The 21,419-nt window shown below is 38.1% G+C and overlaps 5 protein-coding genes across 7 annotated transcripts; 3 read left to right on the top strand and 2 right to left on the bottom strand.

Moving 5' to 3' along the window:
• On the top strand, positions 279–5,373 carry LOC18778045 (anthranilate phosphoribosyltransferase, chloroplastic). The gene is made up of 10 exons (XM_007210977.2): positions 279–810; positions 921–1,064; positions 2,561–2,722; positions 2,814–2,897; positions 3,228–3,416; positions 4,179–4,269; positions 4,414–4,473; positions 4,589–4,707; positions 4,800–4,934; positions 5,023–5,373. Exons 1-10 carry the CDS (start codon positions 607–609, stop codon positions 5,050–5,052), a joined length of 1,218 nt encoding a protein of 405 aa, XP_007211039.2. The 5' UTR covers positions 279–606; the 3' UTR covers positions 5,053–5,373.
• Positions 5,300–7,257, bottom strand: LOC18777847. Its single transcript, XM_007209409.2, has 3 exons — positions 5,856–7,257; positions 5,707–5,760; positions 5,300–5,576 (listed from the first exon to the last, which is right to left on the bottom strand). The coding sequence occupies exons 1-3, from the start codon at positions 6,676–6,678 to the stop codon at positions 5,500–5,502; spliced, it is 954 nt and encodes a 317-aa protein (XP_007209471.2). The 5' UTR covers positions 6,679–7,257; the 3' UTR covers positions 5,300–5,499.
• Positions 8,295–10,101, top strand: LOC18776325. The gene is made up of 5 exons (XM_007209553.2): positions 8,295–8,578; positions 8,915–9,019; positions 9,246–9,501; positions 9,631–9,708; positions 9,794–10,101. The coding sequence occupies exons 1-5, from the start codon at positions 8,540–8,542 to the stop codon at positions 9,925–9,927; spliced, it is 612 nt and encodes a 203-aa protein (XP_007209615.1). The 5' UTR covers positions 8,295–8,539; the 3' UTR covers positions 9,928–10,101.
• LOC18776464 (U3 small nucleolar ribonucleoprotein protein MPP10) lies at positions 10,274–14,160 on the bottom strand. 2 transcript variants are annotated; one of them, XR_002271744.1, is made up of 13 exons: positions 13,418–14,160; positions 13,243–13,301; positions 12,845–13,007; positions 12,620–12,730; positions 12,366–12,503; positions 11,974–12,042; positions 11,841–11,882; positions 11,603–11,671; positions 11,424–11,495; positions 11,273–11,326; positions 11,035–11,176; positions 10,701–10,794; positions 10,274–10,634 (listed from the first exon to the last, which is right to left on the bottom strand). XR_002271744.1 is itself a non-coding variant. In XM_007209801.2 (13 exons), exons 1-12 carry the CDS (start codon positions 14,102–14,104, stop codon positions 10,751–10,753), a joined length of 1,650 nt encoding a protein of 549 aa, XP_007209863.1. In that variant the 5' UTR covers positions 14,105–14,160; the 3' UTR covers positions 10,274–10,634; positions 10,720–10,750. The 2 variants fall into 2 exon arrangements, 1 of the variants encoding a protein (XP_007209863.1); XM_007209801.2 differs by having other exon boundaries at positions 10,720–10,794.
• Positions 15,463–21,325, top strand: LOC18777798. 2 transcript variants are annotated; one of them, XR_002271625.1, is made up of 6 exons: positions 15,463–17,707; positions 18,254–19,237; positions 19,439–19,476; positions 19,849–20,074; positions 20,227–20,369; positions 20,816–21,099. XR_002271625.1 is itself a non-coding variant. In XM_007210356.2 (5 exons), the coding sequence occupies exons 1-5, from the start codon at positions 15,980–15,982 to the stop codon at positions 21,113–21,115; spliced, it is 3,381 nt and encodes a 1,126-aa protein (XP_007210418.1). In that variant the 5' UTR covers positions 15,492–15,979; the 3' UTR covers positions 21,116–21,325. The 2 variants fall into 2 exon arrangements, 1 of the variants encoding a protein (XP_007210418.1); XM_007210356.2 differs by lacking the exon at positions 19,439–19,476 and having other exon boundaries at positions 15,492–17,707; positions 20,816–21,325.

Raw genomic sequence — 21,419 nt, forward strand, 5'->3', positions numbered from 1 at the left:
TTATTTTTTCGGCATTACCAAAAGTGAGAAATGAATCTTCCATTTTCTATTCATTGGAAAATAATTTTCCCTCAAATCAGTTTCGTGTAATAACAATACACACCATTTGGGGGTTTCAACTAAATAAAGCCCCCATTTATGTTTTTTTTCTTTGCCCACCCACGTTTTTTGGTGGGAAGATATTTACAAAATAAAAGTTGAACATATTTTATGGAGATTTGTGTGCGGTTATATTCAAATGGTAAACTGTCCCCACCCCACCCCCCGCAAAAAAAGTTTTAACAATCTGTGCCAAATAAAAGACGTTTTAACAATCTGGGATTGTGCATAAAACCGCCCAGGTTTCCGTGGAATAGTTCCAATTTCCAAAGACTGAGTTGGTGAAAATCTTCAAAGCCCCCAAATTTCTCTGAAACTTATGTTGGGCAATGGAATTTCCTTGTTAGAGGTTTGATAGTATACAAAGATTGAGGCTTTGGAGAGCAGAAGTTGGTGAAAATTTTCAAAAGGCAATGCGCAATGCGCTTTTCGTCTTAGAAATCTGATATTAGACAGTTTGGGTTGAGAATAGATTTTTTTAGTTCCAATCGTTTACTGGTTACCACCATGGCAGTGTCAACGCAACTCCAATCTCTGACCAGTCTTGCTTCATTGACTAACCGCACTAAGCTCAAGTTTCTAAGCAGCAGCTGCATACCTTTAGCTCCCAACACAAAGCAAAGAAGCTCAGCTGCTCGAGTTTGTGCTCTGCTCTCTGCTTCGCCCATTGTTTCTGAGAGATCAAAGCCACCAATAGCTTCTTTCAAGGAGGTACCAATTGGGTTTCTTTAGGTTCAATTTTCAGTGACTTATGATTTATTTTATTTTTATTCTGGGAAGAAACAAATTTGGGTTTGTGAGATTTTGTTGTGGTTTTGCAGTTGATCGAGTCGTTGATTGATCGCGTGGATTTATCAGAGGCGGAGGCTGAAGATTCATTGGAATTTTTGCTGAGAGATGCTAATGAGGCTTTGATAAGTGCTTTCCTTGTATTATTGAGAGCCAAAGGAGAGACTTATGGAGAAGTAAGAATTCTTTTTAAAAAGAAAAATATTCTCTATTACTAAGAGTTTCGAGGTTTGTTTATTTGTTTGACGTTCCGGTTCCTGTCAGGTAATTTTAGATTATTCTTCTACTACTTTTTAAACTTTTGTTTGTGAACTTTTCTTGTATCCACCAAATTTTAGGAACTATTTTGTGATTAATTATTTCCTCCTTTTCTGTGAATCTCTGAAATCTTATCAATTCAAATATGAAAGGGACTGTGATATTGGGACTAATTTGCATACTAAAGTTATGTTACTCATGAGGGCGAGTGAGATGGCCTCATGCTAGGAGGGCTAACAACTTGTTCAAATTCAAATTAGATGCCTGAAATTTCCTGTTACTAGTGGTACAGATGATGATTGGTGGTCAATAATGTTACTTAAAATTAGGAAAATTTACCCAGATAACACTCACTTTGGTGTCATTTTGTCATGGTAGATTGCTTGTTCAGGTATGGCTATCCATCCATTTCTTCTTTGTGTATGTTGTTTCAGTTCAATCCATTTATTTTCCCTTTTGGTATGTTTTTGGATTACTTTCAGAGCTCAACTGCACAAGATGTTATTATTGATGGGTTTGTGTTTATCAATGATAGTGGATTTAATCGTTGGCATGTTCCAATTCGGTGATGGGTTATGTGTGAACTGTATTTATGTGGGTTGATTCTTTGCACTTGTTTGCAAAGATCTGATGAGGGCAGTTTCAGCTATTGTTTATTGTTTCCTTTCATCTGCAACTATGAACTTTGCATTTTTGTTGCCATTACTTGATACAAATTTTCAAAAGCAAGTTTCTGAAACTCCCAGACATGAATTTTCTGATGTTGTTAATGCAATTTTATTTTTGTTCAACGTTTTTTCAATAACTGTCAACTGTAGATTTGTGTGGTATGTATGCATTTGAACTCTGCTAAAGTTATCTGCTTCAGTTTTTTGGATTTGTTTGTAACAATTGTTTCGCATTTTTTATCTGGGTCAATAATGCTACTTAAAATCAGTAGAATGGAATGCATTTGACCAGAAAAAGTATGTTAAAAACAAATATAGGCTACATAATGGCATATTTAGAATAGAGGAAGAAATCAGTGAACTGGTGATTGAATGTGTGAGAGCCTGCTCTTGGAAAAATATGAACAATTCTTCTAATAGTAGGCAACCGTGTGACAACTGGGATATTCCTTTTTCTCGTAAGGGGCTGCATGATAACAGAACTTGAGTTGCTCGTTTTTCTTGGATTCAGCTGGTTGTGCCATCTTGTTGGTTTACTGATCTTTGTTCTGTATCCGTGGTGGTTTGGTTTTTTCATGGTGTCTCTGTTGTCTTTCTGATGATCCTGTTGTTTCAGTAGGTTGTTTTCTTTTTTGTCTTTGTGTTTCCGTCTGTGGCTTCTACTTTATTCACAAAGAAAAGGGAAAAGGATGACTGTTCCTATTTCCCCTGTATAATTTTTTTTACTGGTTTTTATGATTAAACAGATTGTAGGATTGGCAAAGGGGATGATGAAGCACAGCTTGAAGATAGATGGCATAGATGATGCAGTTGACATTGTTGGAACTGGTGGTGATGGCGCAAACACTGTAAACATTTCAACAGGGGCTGCAATACTTGCTGCAGCTTGTGGTGCAAAAGTTGCAAAGGTAACATCTATCTTCATTGATGCTATCATGTTTTTGCATTATGTGATTTTTATCAAAATATAATTAATATCTGATAACTGTTGTATCTCAGCAAGGAAGTCGTTCCAGTTCCTCTGCATGTGGAAGTGCTGATGTATTAGAAGCTTTGGGAATAATAATTGACTTGGACCCTGAGGTTGGTGCATTAAACATTTGGTTTCAAATACATGGATTGATGGTATAGTGGAGTCTAGTTAGTACAATCAATGTCCTGGCTTCCCATAAGCCTCAGGTGCAGAAAGAGAGGCATGATGAATGCCTTAAACCTAGGTCTCCTCAAAACCCTTTTATTGTCATTAGTTGTTTAGTAGTAGCTACAAGAAACTTTAAATTGAGGTGAATAGATCAGATACTTTTCCTTTTAAAATGTCATTGAGAATAGCCAAAATGTTAAATAAAATGTGCAGCTGTGATGTCAAATTTGACTAGAAAGATGCTCATTCAATTGTGATTTTTCTTAAACCAGGGGGTAACTAGATGTGTGAATGAAGCAGGCATTGGATTTATGATGGCACCCAAGTATCATCCAGCAATGAATGTTGTCCGCCCTGTTAGAAAAAAGCTGAAAGTAAAGACGGTATTTAATATATTGGGACCCTTGTTGAATCCAGCAAGAGTACCTTTTGCTGTTGTTGGTGTATACAAGGATGAGCTCGTAAGTGTTTATTCCTAGAATTTTGGAAATATTAGAAATATCATTGTTTTCACAAACAAATTTATATCTTGATCTTAGCTTTATTTTTGTATCATGTACCTTAGGCATGTAGATAACACGTTATGCTAAATTTGATGATTTGTTGACACACTGCTCCAGTGTGTGCAATTGCATTTTTCTATAAATACTGATACTTTCAATATGGTTACTTTTGTTTTGAAACAATTTTCTTAACTAGGGATTTGTATGCAAAGATGACATTTCTTGTTCTGTGAGAAAAAGATGTTGACAAGAAAGCAATTCTCAGAATGATCCAAAGAACTTCCACATTGTTTTTGTCAATGCGGGAATAATTTATGTTTGAATGAATAACATACGGCCATGATGACTGTCTGATTTTCAGATTTTGAGTAGTTTCCTTTAAGGCTCATCATCTAGAGTACTTTGGATTGTCTAAACTTAGAATGGATTGTTGCTTATCTTATAGTGAGCTTAGATGGTGATTTGTGGGGGACAACAACAGTTAGTCTCCTACACTTCATGTTAAAGGTGTAGAACCAAATGAAACAACTATGTTATATTTCTTTGTTGACATGGGTTTTCTCTTCATGTAAATAGTTTTGGCATCGCTTGTGTAATGATAATAATGTATCTTGTTTATTTAACACTTTAGTGGACTCAAGGTACATCTTGTAGAAACTTGGACTTTATCTTATAACTAACTAGTGTGCATGTGGCTCGTTATATTTCTTAATTGTGTAGGTCTTGAAGATGGCTAAAGCATTGCAAAGCTTTGGAATGAAGAGAGCATTAGTTGTTCACTCAGAGGGATTGGACGAAATGAGTCCGCTTGGTAAAACCCCTCTTTTTATTATAGTCTATGTTTATACGGAAGTTGTACGAGGCTTTTTACTGCCTTAAGCTAATACATTATCATCTTTATTTTGCTTCTACTTCAAATATAACCCAAACTTACATGTAATTGATTTGAATATAGGACCTGGGCATATCCTTGATGTGACTCCTAATAAAATTGAGGAGTTCTCCTTTGATCCATGTGAGAATCTTTTGTTCTAGTTCTCCACTATTAATTCTTATGCTTGTTGCTGCTTTCAGATTTTCGGATGATTTTTCATTGAACTTACAAGAAAATCATTATTTTTATGTTATAGTGGATTTTGGAATTCCTCGCTGCACCCTAGATGACTTGCGAGGTGGAGGCCCTGAGTATAATGCTGAGGCACTAAAGCGTGTATTGTCAGGGGAGAAAGGTTCCATTGCAGATGCATTTGTATGTTTTCTTGATTGTTACAACTAAATATGGATTTCGTTACGTCCTTCCTATGTTTGAGATATCTATTCATTACCAAATTTGTTGGCCAGATCTTAAATGCTGCAGCAGCTCTCTTTGTCAGCGGTCGGGTGAACACCTTGGCCGAAGGAGTTTCGTTGGCTCGTGAAACACAAATTTCAGGGAAGGCTATCAGAACCCTTGATCAATGGGTAGACATATCCAATGTGAGTGGTCTGACCATATATAATTAACATCTTCAGGTTGTGATGAAAATTATCAATTCTTTTAATCCGTTTTGATTAATGATTTCAGACAATGAAGAAAGATACAATTGTTTATTAAGGATGCCTCAGATATCAGTTTTGAACTCATCATGATCGAGAGCCATTGTAGAGTCTACACATTTGAAAGAACATAATAAGGCAAACAGATCTTTTTGTAATTTACTGTTGAATGCAATGCATTAGATCATCCCTTAATAGGGCAGAAAGATGTTGGCAAGAAAAAAGGGTAAGGGTAGCAAGGTGAAATTTTGGACTTCATGTAAAAATAAATAGACTTGGAAAGAATTCCAACATTTTTCATCCTCTTTCAACTCCAAAGGCAAGTGTACTATTTGCTTATGTGAAAGTGAAACAATGGAAGCATAATAACTTTCAAAAATATGTTTACAACTCTCTATCTCTCTCTCTCTCTCTCTCTCTCTCTCTCTCTCTCTCTCTCATGTATGCATGCAAGAAGCCAACAATATATAACACGCAAGAAGCCAACAATATATAAATCTGACATTTAGATAATGAGATGCATAACATATGGTGATGGATAATGGTTCTTTGTAATCCATGCTAGCAGACACACCAGTGATCCTGCAAACAAGTAACCAAATTAGATACCAAAGTTGGATAATTGGAAACTAAGTTTTTATTTACGAGCTTGATGAAAAGATAAATTTGAAGGTCAATTGCAGTAAAATGACTGAACAGCTGAAGAAGATACCTATTAATGTATAGCTGTCCACCACAGAATATGTTCTTGTTGATGATGACTTTACTGCATCACACATAAAGATCATCAATAAAATTATTAATTGAATTATATATATAAAACAGAAAATGAGAATCATGATGAAGCTGTTAATGTCTAACCAGAATCACAATTTGATGTAGAATTCAATTTCCCACACATGCACAATTGCCTAATGCCATCAGTTCCATACCCGCAGGTGCCACCAGTAGCCTCACAAGCCCTACAAAATTCATCATTTTCTTGAACAGAATATTTCACTCGGATCCCATAAGACCACCCATTAGCCCCATCAAGCCTCAATGGGGCAAGACTATAGGCACTGCTGTACCCTTCACACTGAAGCCTGGTAAGATTAATGGCCTTGATGGCCTCAAATGGCACTGCACAGCACTCAGGTGGCCCTGACCCAAACATGGAGCCCACCTTCCTATGGCCGCCCAGCAAATCCCATGCTGGGCAACCGTAGTATTCTTCACAGCTCATGCCTGAAACGTTTCTACATGGCAAGTGCTTTCCCGGAAAGCCTTGGAAGAGTGGTGATTGAGCTGAGCAGCCTATCAACATGAATACGTTGTCAGCCGTCGGATTCATGTACGGGGTCCGCCATTGCTCGACGGAGAAGCCGTTACCCTTTGCTCCTAGCACTATGTTGTCACAAGTTGACATGTGAGGGTCATGTAGAGTGAGGGCTTGATAAGCATAGTCTATGTCTAGGACCCTGTAAGATCCTGAGCTTATGTGAAACATAAGCACATCGTTTATGCAGTATAGGAGTTCTCGAAAACCCGGGTGGCCGCAGCCCGAATGGAGCGCAAATGGGTAATCTATGGTGAGGTTTCCACAATAGGATCTGCATGTAGCATTGCCTGAATTTGATGGAATTAATGCTGAAAATAGAAGGTAGAGGAAGCTGAGAATGAGCATAGTTGTACTAGTACTCATGGGTTTATCTGAGAAAGAGAGAAAATTTGAGAAGTGGTTTGTGAATTGGTGCAAACTGCAATGATACTTTGCTTGGAGGGTTGAGTTAATGTCTGATGTTGTGGCCTTGTGGGCATGATTTGGGGGACTTTGTTCACAATCACATGTAGTGTTGAGAATCTTGGTGAATTGTTTATGGGTTTTGTTTCTCTTTTTGGTTGGAGAAATTATTTGTTTTTAAAACTTTAGTGTAGCTTTTGCAATTTGGAATTCCTGCAGCAAGCTTTAGCTTGCTTTTGGGTACTGCAAGGCAATAAAAAATGACATGAAATGATTCTCCTTGGGTTGCTTTATGTTTTTAGCTGTCAGTTCTTGGCTTCTCTTTTTTTTTTTTGGTCAATGTTCTTGGCTTCTCTATGTTTGCAAAATTGTGGATAAAGTTTATAAAAAATATAAATAAATAAAAAATCCCTATAATTCATGATTCATCATTGTTAGGAGGTAAAGTCCAATTAATGTAGATTTGTTATAAACTAAATAGAAATTGGAGAGGGAATTGAGATAGATCAAGTATAGAAATCTGATGTTTCTCATTGAATGTTTTTCTCACTCATGTGTGTGTTTACAAAGGAAGGATGTAAACCCTTTTGTAGGCAAAGCCTTCCAACATGTGGGCTCCACCTTATAATTTACAACAAGATTGAATTATAAGATTAACCAAGGCCTAGCTAGCTGCATAAACATTTCAACCTTGAAACGACATGTCGTCTGTCTGATCCTCATTTTGACTCTCAAGTTTCCACGTGCCACCTCACAGAGAAGTGAGAACTGGCGATGGCGGTCATTACCACCGTTCTCATTAGAGGCGGACGCACGTTGGGACAAGAGGGGTCCGACCCCTTGGAATGCCTGAAATTTGGTTGTGGACTCCATGGACGACCCCTTGGACAGCTGCGGAGCGACCCATTGTGTGCACACCAGGTGCTCGATGAAAGTCCCAGCTTGTCTCTGAGTCTGTGATGGCTCTGTTCCACGAAGCAGAGACCGAACGCACCAGAGCTTTGTTATTGATAGGGTAGCGGAGCCTCCTTTAATAAGGTTTTCGGAGTTGCAGAGGAGGCACTGTGTGTGCCTGGCAAGGAAGATGATGTCTGGGTTGTCTCGGTGCCCTTATAAACGAAACACACCGTTTTGTGATTAGCCTCCTTTAGTGAAACGGTGGGTTTAGTGTTCAACATTAGGCTGCCTCGTCATTGTCGATGGGTTTAATGGGCTAGTTTTGGTTTTATCGGTTTTATGAGGTTTGGCTTCATGGTAATGGGTGAATTATTTATAAACTTTATCCTATGGGCCAATATAATATAATAAAAGATTATCTAACAAACAAAAAAACTATTTTAACAATCAATATAAATATATAGAAATTTATAAATATTTAAATAATGTTTTAATTCGATAATGCAACAATAATTGAGGAATTTAAAACTTCTAATCTAATCTTTACATGATAAAATTTTAAATTCAAATAGTGTTAATTTGTTTTGTATTGTATTGTATTGCATTTACTTGTGATTGTTATTTTAATTTTTTTAGAAAAACAAAGCAACAACAGCTCTTGAAATAATAGATAAGAAAAATGAAAAACTCTCTAAAATATTTTTTTAGAACATTTACACTATGACCCCTTGGGTTACGGATCCTGAATCCGCCACTGGTTCTCATGCCGCTTACCATCTGTTTGGTTGCCCAGAAAATACAACAGTAATTCTAACTGCCTCCAGCTGTTCTCGCTTCCTCGGCGAGAAGAGATAAAGAACACTAATTTTATTGGAAACCAAACACAGTGTTATTGTCAGTGTGAAGAGCAGCATACTATTTGATCATGGAAGCTCTGGAGAAATCAGAAGAAACCGTCTCAAACGTAATTGATTATCTTCTCTGCTCACTTTACTTACTAATATAGTTATAAAAATGTGAACTTTTTTGCTATTCTTATACGATAGTTCTCAAAAACCGAGCAATATGTTATTAATTAGGCCATCAAATAATTGTTTTGTTCATTTCTAGGTCAAGTTTTGGATTTTAGAGACACTTGTTTAATTGGGTCCTCAAAGTTGTTAAATTGCAGATTTTGGAATTTGGGTTTTGTCTGTTATGTGTTTCTGAAACTTGAGTGGTACTTCGTATTCGAATTGCCCATCATGTGTTTGCTAAAATTCCTGTTAGCCTAACTATGATGTTGTTTTCTTTGAATCAGCATTCTCAAAAACTAGCAGGAACTGTCAACTGGGGCACAGCAACTGTGATCGGAGTGTTTGCAGGCCTGTTTTATGGTGGTAGCAAGGAGGCATCTGCTTCAGTTGTAAGTTTGTATTGTATCAAAATAACAATGCTCCAAGTGCTTGTTTTGATGTTTTGTAGTGATTCATAACAATGTTTGAACGATTGAGGTGTTTGATTTTGATCTCAATCTCTGAAGATGTTAGATAACATTACTTGTAAAGTGGTTTTGTTGATATTGACTATTTATTCATCTGATTGATTTCTCTTTTTAACATCTTGTTTGAACTGTATTTTGTTGAAACTAGAGCAAGGATGCAGAAGTAATGTTGAAGCTTGGGAGCACACCAGACAAGCGTGAACAATATCGTATGATGAGAGATGCAATGGAGAAAAGGTTCATACGAGTCACTCGGGGCTCGATAGTTGGTGGAGTGCGTCTTGGATTGTTTACTGCTACGTTTTGTGGCATACAAAATCTGCTTGCTGAGAAAAGGGGCGTGCATGATGTTTTCAATGTTGTTGGAGCCGGTTCAGCCACTGCTGCCACATTTGGTCTAATAAGTAAGAGTCATATCTAATCTTCTGAGCTTCTTTGTTAACTGGTTGTCGTCGTTGGCATGCATCGAAGCATCGGCTTCTCGTTTGATGCTTTCAGAATACGATGTAACATTTGGTTTCTTCTTCAATCAGTGCCAGGATCATTGCCATGGCGAGCAAGAAATGTGATGCTTGGTGCCGTCCTAGGAGCAGCATTGGGTTTTCCATTTGGTAATACATTCAACCCTGTAATCTTCCCGAAGTGTACATTTTTCGATCGTAAGCCGCTAACATGGGTTGATGCATTTTGTGGCAGGGTGGGCGCATTTGAAGCTGGTAGAGAAAGCAAATGAAGGGAACCTGTCTGCACATCCTGATTCAGATCAAAGAGAAGCAAGGAGTGGAGTTGGTGCAGCAATTGAGAGGCTTGAAGAAAATTTGAATAAGTAGAACATAAAATTGAGCAAGGTTTGAAGATCTCCCCATCGTCTGGTGAGGAGGGAAGGATGAAAATCTCAGAGAAAGAGAATAGGCTTCGTTTATTGAGGAATAAGAACACTCTAGTAACAATTTCACAATATTTTGAATGATTTTTCAATTAATTTTCCAATTTATGAAGCAGAATAACAAAGTCCCTCATATGGTGAAATACCCACACAAAAAAAAAAAATGTCAGGCTAGATTTTCACAGTGAAAAATTAATCTTAAAACGATAAATCAATTCTATTGCCCATCCCCGAGTCCTATTTTCTCTTTTATTTTTCTAGAATTCTTGGACACGTATTAACTTCATGGATTGATTTCGGTAAATAATAACTCCTTGATTTATACGATCTAATATGACCATACTGTCTAATACAAATTTTTATCTTCGAATTTTGAGTAACAGTAAACAAAAATTTCAAAAAACAAATAAATTAAGGTACGTAAGAATTTCCTTTCAAGTGTTTTGTTCATAATTTTCATATGCCTTGTACAGGGTTTTTTCTTCACTCTTCCATCAAAACTCAGAATGGTGAGAAGAAATTGAGGAACTGAGATCTTCAAGATGAACTCTCCCACCTTAGCCTCTTCTTCTTTTCCTCTTCTCTAAGCTGTCAACCAGTTGCAACCATGGCTTAGTTAAACTTATGCACCATCCAATTATCCTTCCTTCCCTGCAATACAAAGAGCTGTTAGAGCTGAGGAAGCAAAACACTATATCCATTACAAAAGCCATTTACCATCGACTGTTGATAGCACCTTGCTGTGTCATGGCTTCTTTGCCATCCTTTTAGCTGTCTCGTGGCTTTTTTGTCGTCCTTTTTGCTTCCCTAGCTGTAATGCGTCCATAGTTAAAGTTATGCAGATATTGGTAACAAAATGGGATGGACAAGAAGATTTATGAGTACAATCCTAGTTGGAAGACAGTCCTAGACATTCTTTCTTCAACAAGTCAACAACCAGATGTTTATTCAATTTTTGTGGAACAGTAGCAATCATCTGACCGAACAGGGTCAGATGGATGAACATTTTGTCCTATTAGAGGATAATCTAACTTGTGTTGTCCACGCTTACCTTTATATTTCCTTTTCTTGTTAGCTCTCCTCCTCTTTCTCTCGGCCTGTGTAAGTTCTGCTTCTTCTTTAATATCACCTTTGCCTGAAAACACTTCCTCGGGTGCTAGCATTGCTGCATCAGAGACAGCCACAGGTGCAATCTGCCCAAGGAGAGATATTATGATTGTCAATTTTCCAAAGACATTTGTGATAGAAAAAAATATAAAAAGAAAATGGAAATATAGAGTTCACATTACCTCTTCCATCGCTAGAGCGGGGATATTAGCTTGTACAGTCATATCCTCGATAACCTATCCCAGATACCATATAGCAAGTACATGAATGCCCACAAATTAGAAACGTATATGATGCATATAAATAAATAAATTTTATGATTGAGAAGCATACAGGTTTTGGAGTGAAGTGGAAATGAGAAAGAGCATCCAACTTCAAGCAAAGTTTCTTGAACAGCTTGCTTGCCTGGTCAAAGACAACGACCACAAGAATAATAATTAGCACATTTAGATACAGATAAGGACGTTAAATTTTGATTAGTAACATACAAGAACAACAATCAAAACATGCACCTCTTCCTTCTGTTTGTCTGTGAATGACAATGGACCAGAAGCCACATTCGTCTTTTGAACGTATTCGTCCTGCAGAAATTGATAAAAATAGCTTCTCAGCACATTTTACTCAAATTGAAAAATAATTTGCTAAGTATCACATTTAGATGCTAAGACAGAAATCCAGCCTAAGGATATCAAACTTTGGAAGGTTGGGCAGCAAATCAAGTGATTGCATTTTGCATCAGGAGAACCATACCTCATAGACTTCAGCTAGACCCTTCTTGCTCTTATTCTCGTCCTATATATTAAACAAAAGGATTAGACACATTGAACAAGTTACTTCATTTTACACACAATAAATCAAAATTCTATCAAAAAGTAATGCTTACCAACTCTTTAATTTCTCTTGGTGCTTTAGAGGGTAAAGTCGGAGCCTTTTGAACATCATCAAAACGCCCCTATAAAACACAACAACTGCAGTTTTAGAACTGGTTGTAATCCACAAACAAACACAACGCGAGAGAGAGAGAGTAGAAGAAACAAGCAACAATATCAAATAATGACAGAATGAGTAAGCTTAGAAAAAAATGAGAACTGAAAAAAAATAAAATTATTTCTAATCTATAGTGATCAATATAAAGTGCCAAAAAGCCTCCAGTAGAGGTGATTGATGAAAATGTGGTTCATTAGAAATAGCTGAACTTTGAACTTAACATTTTAGATAAGAAAATATGACATGAAAATAAAGTCCTGGAGCGTATCTATTAAAAATGTTGTTTACCTGCTCGATTCTTTTCTGGATAATATCCTCAATCGATGCTGTAACCTCCTCTGTGATTACAGGGGGAGGTCTAACATTGTGTTCAAAATCTAGATCAACTTCTAGTGCACTGTTCTTTGGCCTTCTCTCTGCAGTTACCTGTTGTCGAAAGCCATAATTGATATATGTAATCCATTAAAAGATACATGGGTATCATAACATACATAATACGACTAATAGTGTCCCAAAGAAGAAAATCAGAACAGCGATGTTACCTCTCCTCGCATGGTCCAATTTTTTGGCTCCAAATTTGCTTTTTCCATCTGGTCTATTTCGGAACGAAGTTTCTGAAGCTTCGTTTCATGGGTAGAAAGAGTTGTCTGATTCTGTATTAAAAAATATATATTGAAATGAGATGAAACTCATTTGAAAATATGGAGAACCTATGAACTGCAAGACCATGCTCACAAATTTTGTTAAACTACTTGATTTTCAAGTACCTGCTCATCTTTTTGTTCATCTTCATCATCTTCTTCTTCCTCTTCTTCAACTTCATCTTCATCCTCATCCTCATTGTTTATGCCCAAATCTTTTGATCCATCAACCAATTTTGGTTTTCGTTTAGAAGGTTTTTCCTTTTTTCCTCCATAGAAGTCTTCATATCTGTAGCAGAGAAGCAGCAGTGAAGCATATTTAAATGGATATATATATGCATGACCACAACAGATATGCACTGGTGAATTACATAAAATAGATATATATCAGAGAAACAAATGCATAGGAACCATGAATTTGCAGTCAATGATCGATCCATATTCATAGAATCAACTAATTGTGGTACAATAAACGTAGAAAGAAAAGAAAAAGAAAATTATTGGATAAATCATAAATGTAGCACCTTGCAAACTTGTCTGCGTCTTCTTCATCCTCATCATCGCCAATGTCTAAATCTCCAAGCTAAACAGGCAAAATGAATCGAGTTAGAAACCAAAAAGACAAGCTTCAAAATCAGCAAAATTCTTAAGCCAAAAACCAAATAACTATCCAACAAAAAATTTCAAGCAGGGCCTCACCAGCTCATCTTCTTCTTCATCCTCGTCTTCCTCTTCGTCTTCTTCATCCTCATCATCATCGCTACCTTTCTTCTTCTTCTTCTTCTTCTTCTTCTTCTTATCAGTCTTCATTAACCCATATTCCCTAGCTTCACTATCCTCCAAAGACTTCTTCAAATCCTTTATCTTAAAAAACCCATCCTCTATCCCATTATTACCTTCACCTTCACCTTCACTGTCTTCTCCCTCCTCTTCATCCTCACTCTCATTCTCTTCACCTTCTTCTTCGTCTTCTTCTTCCTCTTCCTCCTCCTCATCGTCTTCATCTAATTCATCTAATTCCTCATCAAAACCATCGATTTCCTTCTCTAAACCCCCATTTTCAGCTTCCAGAACCTTCTCTTGGCCTTGTACAAGCACCTTCAGCGCCTTAATCTCGTCCGGGTTTTTCTCGAACCGTTTCAAATCTCGGCGGAGGCTCGAGATGAGCGGCTGCGATTGCAGGTCGATTTGCTGCCATATCTGCTCGGCGTCGAAGCCGTCTGTTAACAGCTGATCGAATGGCGATTTTGGCGTGAACGGTCTGAGGGAGGAGAAGAGGTTCTGCAAGGCGGTTCGAGCCGTTTGGGAGAGCGCGGGGCTCGGCGTCAGTAACTGCGTTGGGTCTGTGAGTTTCAGGGAGTTCAGGGCTTCGCTACTGATCGCCATGGCCGAGCGAGAATGCGAGCTCGGTTTGTGTCCTGTTTCTGGCAGGTTGGCTCCGGTTTGGGGTTTAGGGTTTTAGATGGGCAGGAGGTACTGTACACGTGGCAATCAGTAATTGGATATAACTCGAAACATTTGGCCCTACAAGAAAAATAATATAATAAAAGCAAAACGAAATTCCATAACTCAATGGGCTCACAATAGACACGACGCCGTTTGATCTATAGTGTTATGGGCCTTGTGAAATAGAAGACTTTGATATCCTAGCCCTAGTAGGACTACCATAACGAAATTCCTTTCCAAATGTCTCTCTATGTGGATCCCTTTATATACGTCTTCCCTCGCAATACACACAAATAAAGTTGGAATCTCCTACTCTAAATATGACAGACCTGCAATCGAGTGAATGGCTCAGAAATCTCATGGATGATGGTGTAGACCATCTTTTGAATGTACAATGGCTCATAGATTTCATGCCTACTCAACATATTTTTGACGAAGCAATATCATTACCAGATATGGTCGAATTTTCTCTCGTCATGCCTTCCTTAGATTACCAACAAGATTTTAACTTGAATTTGAGACCAAAGCCTGCATCCCAAGCATCGGTTGAGGCCTTGGAGAAGTTGGTGTTTGATGTTGGGGTGCATGGATCGAGTGAGAGTGAGAGCTTTTGTGTGGTTTGCTTGGAAAATATGTTGAGTGGGGATCGAGTCACTCGCATGCCATGCTCTCATATATTTCATGGAGACTGCATTGTTGAGTGGTTGAAACAAGGTCATATTTGCCCTTTGTGCAGGTTCGAGTTGCCACAAAATTAATTAATGACAGAACACAATTGATTTAATCCATAATTCCGAGACTCTTCAAAATCTTTACATTGTAAGACAATTATGATGTTTATATTATATGTTCCTATGTGATTGATTTTTGTTGAGAAGAATTGTTTTTTCAATTCAAACTTTGCTCCATTAAAGGTAAAAAAACCCTTCATTACATGTAAGTTTCTCATTTTAAAACACTTTTCGCAAACACGTCATCAGCTAAAAAGATTAAACAAACAACTATGCATAATTTTCAAATTGAACTTATGGATTATTTGTGCTTGTTTATGTACTTGGACAACGCATACTCAAATTGAATGAAAATTTGGATTGTACTCCGATCATCTAGGATTTTCTTTTGTATATATGATTGTCGAGCGGGGTCAACAGTTGTGACCCTCCTCCTTCCCCTGTTTGGCACCCAATATCGAAACCCCAAGGAGAACTAAGACTGGTAGGTGAAATTTAGGAAGGTTGATCTCGACAGGAAAGGAAAAAATCAGGAAGGTTTATAGAAAACAAATGAGCAGGAATTATAAGACAATACAAAATATGAATCAAACGAATATATAAAAAAAAACCACAGGAAAGTCCCCGAGATTATTGCTTCAACAATAATAATGTTTTTATTTTCTTAATTACCATAGCTTAATTTTTTTCTTATTAAAAAATACAAATAAATTACATATGCATTAAGAACAAAAATAAAAATTCGACATTGTCACACAACTCCACCTGAAACTAAAAACCACCTTTTTATTTTTCTTCATCATCTTCTTCATCTTCATCTTCATCTTCATCTTCAATTCAAACTTCGTTTGTCTCTCTCTGCCGACCTCCCGCCTCTTATTCAATCCTCGCTGCTACTAAATCTCAAACGCTGAACTCACTTCACAAACCGGGCTGCCATCAACTGCGGTCATTTCCGTCGGAACTCCGTCGTCCAATCGTATCAAGGTCGTCGATTCCTCCCAGGTCTACTTCTGACTCTTCCGACTCTTATCTCTCAATTTCATCTGTAAAGAACTCGAATTTATGATTCATTGACTCTCCAATGATCAATGGAGAGACGACTGCCGAGGCCGCCTCTCCCGATCCGTCCCTTTCTTTCGATCGCAAATCGGACGGTGACGGTGGCGATGCCTCGCCCCGATCGCCTCCGTCGCGGTACTCGTCGTTCGGCGAGTCCGAGTACGAGCGCTATTGTAGCGCCAACTCGGTTATGGGCACGCCGAGCATGTGCAGCACAATCACAGTATTCAATGATTTTCCGGAGCCCGAATTCGGGTCGCTAAGAAGTTCGGGTTTTGTGGACGAGAGTGGTGGTTTGGATAATTTTAGTTTGGGAGGGAGGATTGAGAGAAATCGAGAGGATCGGAGAGTTTCAGGTAGTGATAGGATTGAGTTTTGTAAGGAGGATGATAGTATTGAATGTCGGCGGAATACGAACTATGGGTCTAGTGGGTTGGAATTGTATGGCAATGAGGATGCTCATGGAGTTGATGGTTTAGATGAATTGATGTCTTGGAAGCTTGAGAGTGGATCGTCGGTTTTAAGGGGGGGTTCACAATTGAAGTATGGTTCGGATAATAGTGATGAAGACAGTGAAAAGGGCATGGAAGTGCAGAGAGGAGTTGCAGGAAAAGGGAAAGATAGTGCTGAATTTGAACGTGTGGTGGCCCGAGAGACTAATGATTCGAATTGGGTTGGAACTAGTTCCCAATTTGTACCCAGGGTTGAAGAGTTTGATGGGGTAAAAATGGAGTTCTGTACTTCGGAATTTGATGGAAGAGCGATTGATAGGGAAGAAGGAACCTCATCTAGAAATGAGTACTCAGAGGATGAGGGGTCTATGTATGGTTCAGATGATGAGAAGAGTGGCTTTAGTCAACAGAGGAATGTGCACTATCATCAGCAAGCAAAACCAGAGAATGAAAATCCGTTTCTTATCAACTCATCTGTAGCCTTTGGTTCGGATGATTGGGATGATTTTGTGCAAGAAAGCCATGGAAGTAATATAGCTTCTTTAGCTAGGAATGTGTTCCGGCACCAGATAGAACAGAAGGTTGAAACTGAAAGGAAAGTTTCAAATTCCACTTCCCTCGCTTCAGTCGAGCGTCAGAGTACATGTCAGACTGAGCAGGGAAAATATGTGACAAACGTGCCCACAGAAAGCCAACTAGTTCAGGCTGATAAGAAATTGGCAGAAAATGTTAATAGTTCCATGGTCCCTGCTAGTTCTCCAAATATTATTGAAACAGAAAGAGTAGAAGATGTGAGGGACATTCCTGTGGCCAGTTATCAAGTCCAAGCTATTGATGATCCGATTGAATTTACCGAAAGTTCTTTTACAACCCCAACTAGTTTTCAAAATGTTCAAGAACCAGAGCAAGAAGGTTCAAGAGACATTCCTTTGACCAAGAATCAAAATCCAGGTCCTGACGAAGCAGCAAAAGAAAGTCCTGATGAAAATGGTTTAAACATTATGGATGATGGCATTTCTAATGCACATACATGTGTGAATGCTGGGGATGTCATTGGGATTGATGATGGTCAAGATTTAGAAAACAAAAATTTGGGGAATCTAAAAGTTAAACCGAATCCCCTTTCTGATATATCAACTAATCAGCTTAGCATCTATGCAACCAGACCTCCTGGAAATATGAAGGGGGAATTCCTTGTAGACGATAAGCCAAGCATGCCGACATCAATTTTTGAAAATAAAATGAGGGAAAGTTCTGCTTCAGAAGATCTCTTTGAAAACTATCCTAAGCCCGTTAAGGTCAGTCATGCTTATTAAGTTTGTAGACTTGGTTATGTCTCATGGTGTTGTCCACAATGTGTTTTGGTAAATTAGCACGTTGACAACTGGTTGAATTGCATTTTGTGTGTGTGTGTGTGTGTGTGTGTGTTGTGGGGTGGCGGTGGGGAGTTGGTTTAAACTGGTGGACTTGTGTTACTTGTAGGATAATATAACTCATAGCTATGAGAAGGCTCCATTATTGTGGTAGGCATCAAAGTGATGATCTTTCAGATTTTGTTATCATTATTTTATATCAAGTATTCCTGTCTATATTGATCTTTGTAAATTCAAGTATTTACTAGGTTTTATGTTGTGTTCTTGTTTAGTTCTGTAAATTGCTTACCAAGACTTGTCATGGGCATGATTTGTTTACTAGTTATTGCACCAACTACCTTTTGCAAGAGAATATCTGGTTTATGATATTGGTGGTTATGTGCTATGGCAGTCTGATTTGATCTTATCCATATAAGAATATTTGTTTGTGAAGTTGTCTCTAGCTCATTTCCTCTTTTACTAATGCTGCAGACAGATAATTTTGAGCTAAATGAATTCTACGATGAGGTTGTTAATGAGATGGAAGAAATTCTGCTCGACTCTGCTGAGTCCCCAGGGGCAAGGTTCGCTCATGGTAACAGGATTTTACAGTCACAGCAATCTCTACCGTTAAGAGATGGTGGATCGACTGCTTCTACTTCTGGCACAGATGATGCTTACTTGTTCAATCAGAATTCATTGAGAATTGATGGGGTCGAAGTGGTAGGTGCAAGGCAGAGGAAGGGAGATGTCTCATTCAGTGAAAGACTGGTGGGAGTGAAGGAATATACTGTGTATATAATAAAAGTGTGGAGTGGCAAGGATCAATGGGAGGTTGAACGTCGATATCGTGATTTCTATACACTCTATCGTCGATTGAAAACATTGTTTGCTGACCATGGCTGGAATCTACCTTCTCCCTGGTCTTCTGTAGAAAAGGAATCCAGAAAGATTTTTGGAAATGCATCTCCTGATGTTGTTGCAGAGAGAAGTGTTCTCATTCAAGAGTGTCTGCAATCCATTCTCCATTACAGGTTCTTTTCCAGTCCACCGAGTGCATTAATATGGTTTTTGTCTCCTCAAGATTCATTTCCTAGCTCCATGGCATCAAATATGGCCGACTCTAATACTAAAAGGGCATACACTGAAAACTTTTCCACTTTAGGAAAGACCATATCACTTATTGTTGAAATTCGACAATACAAATCTTTGAAGCAGATGCTAGAAGCACAACATTATACTTGTGCTGGATGTCACAAGCATTTTGATGATGGAAAGACTTTGATACGGGATTTTGCACAGACATTTGGATGGGGCAAGCCTCGACTTTGTGAATATACTGGTCAATTATTTTGCTCGTCGTGCCATACAAATGAAATTGCAATCATACCAGCAAGGGTGTTGCATAACTGGGACTTTACTCAGTATCCAGTTTCGCAGTTGGCTAAATCTTATCTGGATTCCATACATGACCAGGTAATATGAAGACTGTTGCCTTCTTTATGATTTAAATTTTGTATCTGTTATGTCAATGAATTGCGACTACATTAGTAAGCAACGTACTGATAGATTTTGTCCTAAGAACGTTCTTTGTAGCACTTTTGCTTTCGTATTTATGCTTCCACATAATATGATAATGGGAACTTTTTTTTTTCCTTTAAACTTGCCACTGTACAGGGAAAAAAGAATGAATTAAAAGGGGTTTCTAGTACCAGGTACCGTATGCAATGGTTTTTTGATACATGGACCAAATATCTGTTGTAATTGATTCCAAGTCCATATATAATGCCATTTCCTGGTCATTTCTGTTGGGATTCCATTTGATTCCAGGCGATTATGGAAATGGTTATGTTAAGGGAGACTACACATACAATGTTAATCTTTGCACCAATCCTGTATCATAATGTAACTTATTGTACTCAACCAATTTATGGATCTATTTGTGAATTGAGATAGACACCAGCATATTTCCTCCTTTCCAGCATCATTTTGAACATTTTAAATCCAAGTTAATTTTTCATGTATTTAATGTTTCAAGTGATCTTCTGAGCCAATACCTCATGTACATGATCAACTTCGTTTTGCAGCCCATGCTTTGTGTCAGTGCTGTTAATCCATTCCTTTTCTCAAAGGTCCCAGCCTTGCTTCATGTTATGGGTGTCAGGAAGAAAATTGGCACCATGCTTCCTTATGTTCGTTGTCCATTCCGGAGGTCAATCAACAAAGGACTTGGGTCTCGGAGATATCTTCTAGAAAGCAATGATTTTTTTGCACTGAGAGACCTCATTGATCTTTCAAAAGGAGCCTTTGCAGGTTAGCTTCTAATCACAAGCTTTATCTTCATGCATGTGTGCCATACTGGACTTTTTGTTATTATGAAAATAAAATAGATTACTTGATATGCATGTTTGTGTGTGTGTGTGTGTGTATCTTTTCTGAAGGCTGACGTACTATTTTTGTGGCAGTGCTCCCTGTGATAGTTGAAACTGTCTCAAGGAAAATTCTGGGCCACATAACTGAGCAGTGTCTCATATGCTGTGATGTGGGAGTCCCCTGTGGTGCACGACAAGCATGCAATGACCCTTCATCTCTCATTTTCCCTTTTCAGGTGGGCATCTGTAATTCTGTTGTACAATTGTGGTTCCTGTTCACATGGCTAATAAGATTTTTTTTCTTCTGGCTTTTATTATTGATCTTATGTGTTCCCAAAATATTTATTGCATCAATTGGAGAACCAGATTTTGGCCATCAAATTAGCGGGCACCACACTACTCGGCTTTATATCTTTCCATTTTTACCATCAATTGAATCAAGCACTTAGTTTCCGTAACCCTACCCTAAAACGATATCCTATGGGCTTATAGGTTTCCTTTTGAAATGAATAGCATATGTCTCACAATGTTTGATATTTTTGTAACCAAAGGAAATATCTCCTCATTCTGCAAATCATGTGAGCATTTTGTATCCTTTACTAGGAAACCTTGAATTCCTTATATTGTATTGATGAATTAATAAGTATAGTTGCTGCAATCTGACTGTAAAAGTTATTGGCAGGAGGATGAGATTGAAAGGTGTCCATCTTGTGAATCAGTATTCCACAAGCATTGCTTCAGAAAGCTCATGGACTGCATGTGCGGGGCACACCTTAGGGTGGACGAGCCGGCACAACTCATTAAGAGGGCAACCTCTGGGGTTGGTGCTGAGATCAGTGGGCTTCTAGACTTGTTTGGAGGAGGGTCGAGTTCTGGATTACTCTCTGGCATATTTTCGAAGGTGAAGCCAGAGAAGCCAAGGGAGCATAAAGACGGTGACAATGTGATTTTAATGGGTTCTTTCCCCAGCACTTCCTTATAATTCTTCTGTATCTGCAGTGTATCGTATATGCATTTTGGCTTGATTTGGAATGTAGAAACTTCATTCATTGCACCTTTTGATGTTAAATAATCAAAACTGGACATCCCAACTTTGTTGTAGCTAAATTCTTAAGGTTGGGCAAGAATATATTCTTTTTGGCTGGCCCCTTTTTGTAATGTAGATGCTAGTCAATATAAGTGCTCTCTTTCATTTGCTTGCTATCTGACTTCTTGATTATGAATGTACATCTCAACTCTTTGATTGTTTGTGACTTAAAAGTTTGAATTCCCTTGGAATGAGAATA

This window comes from Prunus persica, chromosome G5, assembly GCF_000346465.2.
Source record: "Prunus persica cultivar Lovell chromosome G5, Prunus_persica_NCBIv2, whole genome shotgun sequence".
In the NCBI taxonomy this organism is placed as follows: domain Eukaryota; kingdom Viridiplantae; phylum Streptophyta; class Magnoliopsida; order Rosales; family Rosaceae; genus Prunus; species Prunus persica.